Below are 10,000 nucleotides of genomic sequence, written 5' to 3'. Positions count from 1 at the left end.
GTGTGTGTGTATGCTTCTGTGTGTGTGTGTGTGTGTGTATGCATCTGTATGTGTGAATGTGAGTGTGTGTATGTGTGAGTGTGTGTGTGTGTGTGTATGCTTCTGTGTGTGTGTGTGTGTGTGAGGAGGATGCATTGATTGCTCTTGGCTGGCGGCCCGTGGCTTTGTGTTGTGGTGCGGCCCAGGCCCAGGCTGGAGAGCTTTGCTGATGTCCAGTCAGGGTTTGTCTCAGGGTCAGTAGCTTCTGTTTTGAAAACCTGTTTGGCAAAGTTCTGCCCACCAAGTGTCCTCTGAATAGTCTGCCACACTAAAGCATCAAGTCCTATGCGTATGTGGAGAAAGAAAGAGATGACGGTGGCAATTTACAGCAGTACCAAGAGAAGGGAGAGAGAGATAAAGAAAGAATGCATGTGTGTGTTGCTCCACAGGTGTACAGTGTGCTAATGTGACGGAGGTGTGTGTGTACTGGTGTGTGTGGGGTGGGGGTCTTTCTGCTGAGCTGACAGATGGTCGGTGTGATTGGCTAAATCAGTGGGTCTTGCTTGGCTGCTTCTGCTCCATTTGCCCTGGCTCTCAGGAGAGCGCCACAGTGACAGGGCTTCTGGGCACAGCTCTCAGCTCACGACACACCAGTTCACACCTTCCCCGGCTACAGCGGGGTGGCCTTTAGCACTGTGTTTGCTTTCACACTGATGTCTCTGCAGAGGTGATGATTTTAGGCTACACCCTGTTTTATGCTCAGATAAAGACATATGAGATATGAATGTGTCAGAGAGAGAGACACTGTGAAAAGAGAGACGTTTTAGAGATCATTTCCCGTGAGCACTAGTAAAAGCCCTCTCTTGGCCGGTTGCCGTGGATTAGAGTTCGTTTACCGTCTGTTCTTTTGACCTCGGTTTGACCTGTGAAACTCTGGGCTATGAGATGATGTTTGGAGCGTGAATAAAGGATGTGAACCAGGTGATTATCCTGAGTCTGACGTCCCTTTGATTTCTTTATCCTGCTTTATAGCACTGGGATAATGTATGGGGAGCTGGAGTGAGAGGCATGAGCCGGGTTTAATTACACTTTGTTGGGTTTAATTACACTTTGTTGGGTTTAATTAAACTTTGTTGGGTTTGGTTACACTTTGTTGGGTTTAATTACACTTTGTTGGGTTTGGTTACACTTTGTTGGGCTTGGTTACACTTTGTTGGGTTTGGTTACACTTTGTTGGGTTACACTTTGTTGGGTTTGGTTACACTTTGTTGGGTTTGGTTAGACTTTGTTGGGCTTGGTTACACTTTGTTGGGTTTGGTTACACTTTGTTGGGTTACACTTTGTTGGGTTTGGTTACACTTTGTTGGGTTTGGTTAGACTTTGTTGGGTTTAATTACACTTTGTTGGGTTTGGTTACACTTTGTTGGGTTTGGTTACACTTTGTTGGGTTTGGTTAGACTTTGTTGGGTTTAATTACACTTTGTTGGGTTTGGTTACACTTTGTTGGGTTTAATTACACTTTGTTGGGTTTGGTTACACTTTGTTGGGTTTGGTTACACTTTGTTGGGTTACACTTTGTTGGGTTTGGTTACACTTTGTTGGGTTTGGTTAGACTTTGTTGGGTTTAATTACACTTTGTTGGGTTTGGTTACACTTTGTTGGGTTTGGTTACACTTTGTTGGGTTTGGTTAGACTTTGTTGGGTTTGGTTACACTTTGTTGGGCTTGGTTACACTTTGTTGGGTTTAATTACACTTTGTTGGGTTTGGTTACACTTTGTTGGGTTACACTTTGTTGGGTTTGGTTACACTTTGTTGGGTTACACTTTGTTGGGTTTGGTTACACTTTGTTGGGTTTAGTTACACTTTGTTGGGCTTGGTTACGCTTTGTTGGGTTTAGTTACACTTTGTTGGGTTTAGTTACACTTTGTTGGGTTTGGTTACACTTTGTTGGGTTTGGTTACACTTTGTTGGGTTTGGTTACACTTTGTTGGGTTAGACTTTGTTGGGTTTAATTACACTTTGTTGGGTTTGGTTAGACTTTGTTGGGTTTAATTACACTTTGTTGGGTTTGGTTACACTTTGTTGGGTTTGGTTACACTTTGTTGGGTTACACTTTGTTGGGTTTGGTTACACTTTGTTGGGTTTGGTTAGACTTTGTTGGGTTTAATTACACTTTGTTGGGTTTGGTTACACTTTGTTGGGTTTGGTTAGACTTTGTTGGGTTTGGTTACACTTTGTTGGGCTTGGTTACACTTTGTTGGGTTTAATTACACTTTGTTGGGTTTGGTTACACTTTGTTGGGTTTGGTTACACTTTGTTGGGTTACACTTTGTTGGGTTTGGTTACACTTTGTTGGGTTACACTTTGTTGGGTTTGGTTACACTTTGTTGGGTTTAGTTACACTTTGTTGGGCTTGGTTACGCTTTGTTGGGTTTAGTTACACTTTGTTGGGTTTGGTTAGACTTTGTTGGGTTTGGTTACACTTTGTTGGGTTTGGTTACACTTTGTTGGGTTTGGTTACACTTTGTTGGGTTTAATTACACTTTGTTGGGTTTAATTACACTTTGTTGGGTTTGGTTACACTTTGTTGGGTTTGGTTACACTTTGTTGGGTTTGGTTACACTTTGTTGGGTTACACTTTGTTGGGTTTAATTACACTTTGTTGGGTTTAATTACACTTTGTTGGGTTTAATTACACTTTGTTGGGTTTAGTTACACTTTGTTGGGTTTGGTTACACTTTGTTGGGTTTGGTTACACTTTGTTGGGTTACACTTTGTTGGGTTTAATTACACTTTGTTGGGTTTGGTTACACTTTGTTGGGTTTAGTTACACTTTGTTGGGTTACACTTTGTTGGGTTTAATTACACTTTGTTGGGTTTGGTTACACTTTGTTGGATTTGGTTACACTTTGTTGGGTTACACTTTGTTGGGTTTAATTACACTTTGTTGGGTTTGGTTACACTTTGTTGGGTTTAGTTACACTTTGTTGGGTTTAATTACACTTTGTTGGGTTTGGTTACACTTTGTTGGATTTGGTTACACTTTGTTGGGTTACACTTTGTTGGGTTTGGTTACACTTTGTTGGGTTACACTTTGTTGGGTTTAATTACACTTTGTTGGGTTTAATTACACTTTGTTGGGTTTAGTTACACTTTGTTGGGTTTGGTTACACTTTGTTGGATTTGGTTACACTTTGTTGGGTTACACTTTGTTGGGTTTAATTACACTTTGTTGGGTTTGGTTACACTTTGTTGGGTTTAGTTACACTTTGTTGGTTTTAATTACACTTTGTTGGGTTTTGTCTCTCTCCTCTGTTTGATGACATACTTTGTCTCTTTCTACATTGTGATGCGGAGGAAAGTGTCCGTTTGGGTTCTCAGTTTTACGAAGCTTAGTGTCAATTCCCAGACGTTTGTTGACTCTGTTTGCATTTGATATGTTTAAAAAAAAACCAAAAACAGGAGGCATGCTGGGAGAGAGATGTGGATAGATCTCTGCAGTGTTACCACTCTGATGTGCCTTTATCATTTTGACTACACTTTAATTGGGTGGATTGTACAAAACAGCTGGTACAAAAGTCTATAAAACCCTCTGCTTAGAGGATTAAAGTACAAATGACTGGATCCTTATGGAGGCTTATGTGAAAATGAGCTTCTTTCTCAAACACTCCAGTCTTTGCATCTTTGATAAGATTTGAATAGGGACATGTCTGACTGAACTGATCCACTGACGGATGACAATGGTCTGCAGATCAATAAGATATTTGTCTACTTTTGTATGTAGGGTTAAATTAGTCTCTCTCTCTCCCTCTCTCTCTCTCTCTCTCTCTCTCTCTCTCTCATTTAGTTAAAAGACTTTGTTCTGGCTGTGCAGCAGTGTTTAATTTCTGTGACTTTTTTAGTGAGACCAACTGTGTGTTTTTGGAAGCATGCAACTCCACCCACTCACAACACTTCTAGAGAAACAAAAACGTCTAATTGAACACATATGGTCAAGTCATTGCCAGACATTTAAATAAACTCTAGATTTTTAAGATGACACATTAACAGAGAGACACAGGGTCTTGGGAGTGACCTTGGATTCACCTCCAGCCGATGGTGAAAGAGTTACTGAACACCTACTGCACACAGGCAGTTACTGAACACCTACAGCACACAGGCAGATACTGAACACCTACTGCACACAGGCAGATACTGAACACCTACTGCACACAGGCAGTTACTGAACACCTACAGCACACAGGCAGATACTGAACACCTACAGCACACAGGCAGTTACTGAACACCTACTGCACACAGGCAGATACTGAACACCTACAGCACACAGGCAGATACTGAACACCTACTGCACACAGGCAGATACTGAACACCTACTGCACACAGGCAGTTACTGAACACCTACTGCACACAGGCAGATACTGAACACCTACTGCACACAGGCAGATTACTCCACTTTACCTTACTGCCTTTTCTCTCTCTCACTCACATTACTTTACCGAGTTCTGTCTCTACTACTCAAAGCAGTTTGTTTGTTTTCAGGGCCGTCATTCAAGCCCAGCTGCAGCAAAGCGCAGAAGCACCTGGAGTTCATCCCGGTCAACCTGCACACACAGCGCATGCATGTCACATGTCCAAGGAAAACAGGTCTGTCTCCCTTCCTGTCATGCTGTGCCAAAGCACCAGTGATCTGTGGGTCTTTAAGTGTACTACAGTATTCTCTGCTCTTCTTCTCTGACCAAACCCAACTGCAGATGTTTCTGGGCTCCAGCCCTCTGCTGCTCACTTTGCCCTGCTGCCAATCACAGCCTGATGTTGAATACAGGCAGATGACTGCTCAATGACACCACGAGCATGTTTAGACAGCCTAGGGTTATCAAACACTGTCCTGCCATAGAGGGTCGCACTAAACCACTCCAGCACAAACACACACTGTCCTGCCATAGAGGGTCGCACTAAACCACTCCAGCACAAACACACACTGTCCTGTCATAAAGGGTCGTACTAAACCACTCCAGCACAAACACACACTGTCCTGTCATAAAGGGTCGTACTAAACCACTCCGGCACAAACACACACTGTCCTGTCATAAAGGGTCGTACTAAACCACTCCGGCACAAACACACACTGTCCTGTCATAAAGGGTCGTACTAAACCACTCCGGCACAAACACACACTGTCCTGTCATAAAGGGTCGTACTAAACCACTCCGGCACAAACACACACTGTCCTGTCATAAAGGGTCGTACTAAACCACTCCGGCACAAACACACACTGTCCTGCCATAGAGGGTCGTACTAAACCACTCCGGCACAAACACACACTGTCCTGTCATAAAGGGTCGTACTAAACCACTCCAGCACAAACACACACTGTCCTGTCATAAAGGGTCGTACTAAACCACTCCGGCACAAACACACACTGTCCTGTCATAAAGGGTCGTACTAAACCACTCCAGCACAAACACACACTGTCCTGTCATAAAGGGTCGTACTAAACCACTCCGGCACAAACACACACTGTCCTGTCATAAAGGGTCGTACTAAACCACTCCGGCACAAACACACACTGTCCTGTCATAAAGGGTCGTACTAAACCACTCCGGCACAAACACACACTGTCCTGTCATAAAGGGTCGTACTAAACCACTCCGGCACAAACACACACTGTCCTGTCATAAAGGGTCGTACTAAACCACTCCGGCACAAACACACACTGTCCTGTCATAAAGGGTCGTACTAAACCACTCCGGCACAAACACACACTGTCCTGTCATAAAGGGTCGTACTAAACCACTCCGGCACAAACACACACTGTTCTGTCATAAAGGGTCGTACTAAACCACTCCGGCACAAACACACACTGTCCTGTCATAAAGGGTCGTACTAAACCACTCCGGCACAAACACACACTGTCCTGTCATAAAGGGTCGTACTAAACCACTCCGGCACAAACACACACTGTACTGTTGCAGGTGCTGACAGGTGGAGAAGGAAAGAGAAGCCTGATGTAACATTGTTATGAAAGGTTCTCTGTTCAGTCCTGTGATCTGGTTCCTAATGTTTCTGGGTTCTGGATCATTTTCTCCAGCTGAAATTAAGGCTTTAAATGTAAAGTTCCTGTTGGGGACTCCTGAGAAAACAAGCATGTTTACGCATTCAGACAAGAGGATCGAAAGCAGAGAAAGGACAAACACCACCGTGTTTTTTTCTTTCTTTTTGAATAGAGCAGATGACTATGAGCGTGTGATAACCCTCTCAGCATGGTGGTCAGGTCGTCATGGTAACGACTGAAAGAGCAGCAAAGTTCTTGTTTAGGCAATCAAGGGGTGCATTGCACAAGCCTTTAAGGAGATGAGGCGACCAGATAACAGTATGAGCTCATCTCCACAGTCACGATCAGTTCCTCTTCCATAGAGATGTCAGTGTCCCGGCCTTTTTTGCACCCCAACTCTGGTTTTTTGAAGACACGGGTGAATTTGAGCAGGTGAATTTGAGCAGATTGCTTCAAGTTTTGACTTGACTGATGTCACCAGCCCTGCAGCAGTCAGTCATACAATCGATGCCACAAGGCAGCCAATTAAAATCTCTCACTTGGGTCACAGCTCTCAAACCCCACCCTCTCCTGGGATTGGGGGGGCATTAATGAACTCCTTCCTGCTGTGCGCACATTAAATGCTCCAGCTGAATAGATTGTTCTGGAGATGGGGGAGGGACCTAGCACAACATGTGCTAATTAAAACACTCATGCACACAGCAGTCGAGATATCTGTTGGTTTATCTGTATGGTTGATGTTTCACTACAGAGACGCATGAGTTTCTGATTCCCTGATTCCAACATGATCAAAGATACAGAGTAGAGAACAGTTAAAACAGAAAAGTCCAAACAAGGCTGTTACAAAAAGCAACGTGAGCTGAGAGCATCATTTACAGAGTGAAGAATCTGCTGAAAGGTGAATTATTGACCGTCTGGAAACCTGACCTCTCAACCACTGACCTCTGAACCACTGACCTCTGTCTCATTCACAGATGCTCTCTATGATGTCATAACTGTGGGAGCTCCGGCAGCACACTACCTGGGCTTTAAGAACGGTGGACTTCGCGGACTAATCAACCGATACGAGACTGAGAAGAAGAGGTGAGGCCACATACACAAGTACACACACACACACACACACACACACACACACACACACTCATACACACACACACATACAGACACACACACACATAGACAGATAGATAGATAGATAGATAGATAGATAGATAGATAGATAGATAGATAGATAGATAGATAGATAGATAGATAGATAGATAGATACACAGCCGCACACATGTTGGAAGTTTTCAGTAAAGTATATGAGATGATGAGCAGATGCAGTCATTGATCTATCAGCGTGCTGTGTCGTTTCTGATTGAATTTGGTCTCTGTGATTCACTTACCCCATGTCCCACTGTCAGCTCTCCCTCTCCCTCCATCTCTCTGACAGAGAAGACATGTTTCATTAGTCAGGGGAGACAGGCAAGGCACTGAACTGAAAACTGGGACAGGCTCATGCCTGGCACAGTTGTCTGTCTGCAACAGTCTCTGCTGAGGACCATGCAGGACTTTTCCCCTTTACGCACCAGACAGACAGACAGACAACGAGATGGAGACACAGACGGATGGACAGACAGACAGACGGATGGACACACAGACAGACAAACAAAAAAATGGATACAGAGACAGACGAACAGACAGACGGACGGAGATGCAGCTAGACAGACAGATAAACAGATGGATGGACAGACAGACAGACAGATACTTTGTTGGTCATAAAAGATGTTAACACACACACATGCACACATTTCTGTCTCTGCTGTTCTGAACCAAATAGTCAGTGTATTTCCTGTCTGAGTCGAGTGTGTTTAGTGCTGTCTGTGTTGAGTGTGTTTAGTGCTGTCTGTGTTGAGTGTGTTTAGTGCTGTCTGTGTTGAGTGTTAATGCAAGGAAAAACTATGTGCTGAACATTTCTGTCTCTCAGAGGAGCACTTCAACTTCATTACCAGCCCAGCGGTTCAAACTCAGAAACCCTCGTGCCAAGAAAAGCGAGACAGCATAACTTTGGAGGAGGTGGTTTAACTCTGGAAAAGTTTTTGGAGACATAAGCATTCCAGCACAAGCTGGTCAGTTAATCAGGGAGCGTGCAGATGATAAGAGCCCAGTGCATTTTCCCTGTTCACTGGACTGAAATCAATTTCTCTGGAAGAGAGATTACATGGTGGGCTAATCCAGGGAGACACAGTGAGATCTTTTTGTTTCCTGTTTGACTGAGTTAATGACTCACTCTAGTTTAAATTTTTCCAATTTTCTGCCTGGCTAAACCTTCACTTCTGACCTCAAATAGACCCATGTGTCATCGCTACATCAAATATTTAATGTGTCAGAGAAGGACTGTACTACAGATACTTTACTAGACGGCAGGTGTTTTACTGTACTGCCGGTGTGTTACTTTACTACAGGTGTGTTATTGTACTACAGGTGTGTTACTGTACTACAGGTGTGTTACTGTACTACAGGTGTGTTATTGTACTACGAGTACGTTACTGTACTATAGGCATATTACTGTACTACAGGTGTGTTACTGTACTACAGGTGTGTTATTGTACTGCAGGTGTGTTATTGTACTACAGGTGTGTTATTGTACTACAGGTGTGTTACTGTACTACAGGTGTGTTACTGTACTACAGGTGTGTTATTGTACTACAGGTGTGTTATTGTACTGCAGGTGTGTTATTGTACTACAGGTGTGTTACTGTACTACAGGTGTGTTACTGTACTACAGGTGTGTTATTGTACTACGAGTACGTTACTGTACTATAGGCATATTACTGTACTACAGGTGTGTTACTGTACTACAGGTGTGTTATTGTACTACAGGTGTGTTATTGTACTGCAGGTGTGTTACTGTACTGCAGGTGTGTTACTGTACTACAGGTGTGTTACTGTACTACAGGTGTGTTATTGTACTACGAGTACGTTACTGTACTATAGGCATGTTACTGTACTACAGGTGTGTTACTGTACTACAGGTGTGTTACTTTACTACAGGTGCGTTATTGTACTACAGGTGTGTTACTGTACTACAGGTGTGTTACTTTACTACAGGTGTGTTACTGTACTACAGGTGTGTTATCGTACTTCATGTGTGTTATTGTACTACAGGTGTGTTATTGTACTACAGGTGTGTTATTGTACTACAGGTGTGTTAGTACAATTTCACTGGCATGGAGTTTTGACAAAGTGCCTTTCATTCTCATAGTTTTTATGTCAAAATGACTTCAAAGTATGTTGCTGTTTGTTCTTTTGTGGGTTTGAAGTTAACCATACACACACACACACACACACTCTCTCTCTCTCTCTCTTTCTCTATGTCCTCTTGCCCTACCCACCATTTATAAAAGTGTTTGATTAAAATGTGTGCCGTTGGTGAGATGTGAAACTTGACCATTGAATGAAAGATTGCCTCATTAAGGAGGAGGGGGAGGGAGGGAGGGCAGAGAGGAAGAAGGACAGAGAAATGGTGTCACTTAGAGTGCTGTGAAAGAGCCGTCTGTCTGGATGGAGAGATGGGTGGAGAATACGTGACAGTATTGTGTTAGCACCTGTGTGCTGTTGAGTGCACGAACGATATCTCCCTTTGGGTAGCTGGACTCGACCAGTTGACTCCCAAAAGCCCCGTTCCTCTGTGGGCTTGGGCATCTGACTCTCATTAATTCTGTGGCTCAAACGCCTATGGCAGATCAAAAAGCCTTTCATTTTCTCATTTATTTATCCTTAATCGAAGGATGTAGAAATGTCTGGACTTGAAAGGTGGCTAATCTGTCTTTTAACAGCCCTGCTGTATCACTGATTCTGTTTCACACAATTATAACAGAGAGAGAGAGAGAGGATGATAAGCCATTGACATTTGCCTCTGTGTGTGTGTTTGTGTGTGTGCGCGTGCATGCGTGCGTCTGTGTGTGCGTGCATGTGTGTATGTA

General features: G+C 43.5%; 1 protein-coding gene across 1 annotated transcript in view; it reads left to right on the top strand.

Moving 5' to 3' along the window:
* inpp4b (inositol polyphosphate-4-phosphatase type II B) overlaps positions 1-10,000 on the top strand; it is a 174,279-nt gene that overhangs the window by 114,892 nt on the left and 49,387 nt on the right. Inside the window, exons 11-12 of the mRNA XM_030788238.1 lie at positions 4,520-4,624; positions 7,007-7,115. Of these exons, the coding sequence (XP_030644098.1) occupies positions 4,520-4,624; positions 7,007-7,115 (214 nt within the window). The remainder of the gene's footprint in view (positions 1-4,519; positions 4,625-7,006; positions 7,116-10,000) is intronic.

This window comes from Chanos chanos, chromosome 11 (assembly GCF_902362185.1).
Source record: "Chanos chanos chromosome 11, fChaCha1.1, whole genome shotgun sequence".
NCBI classification, from domain to species: Eukaryota; Metazoa; Chordata; class Actinopteri; order Gonorynchiformes; family Chanidae; genus Chanos; species Chanos chanos.
This window is presented reverse-complemented; position numbering and strand designations above follow the sequence as displayed.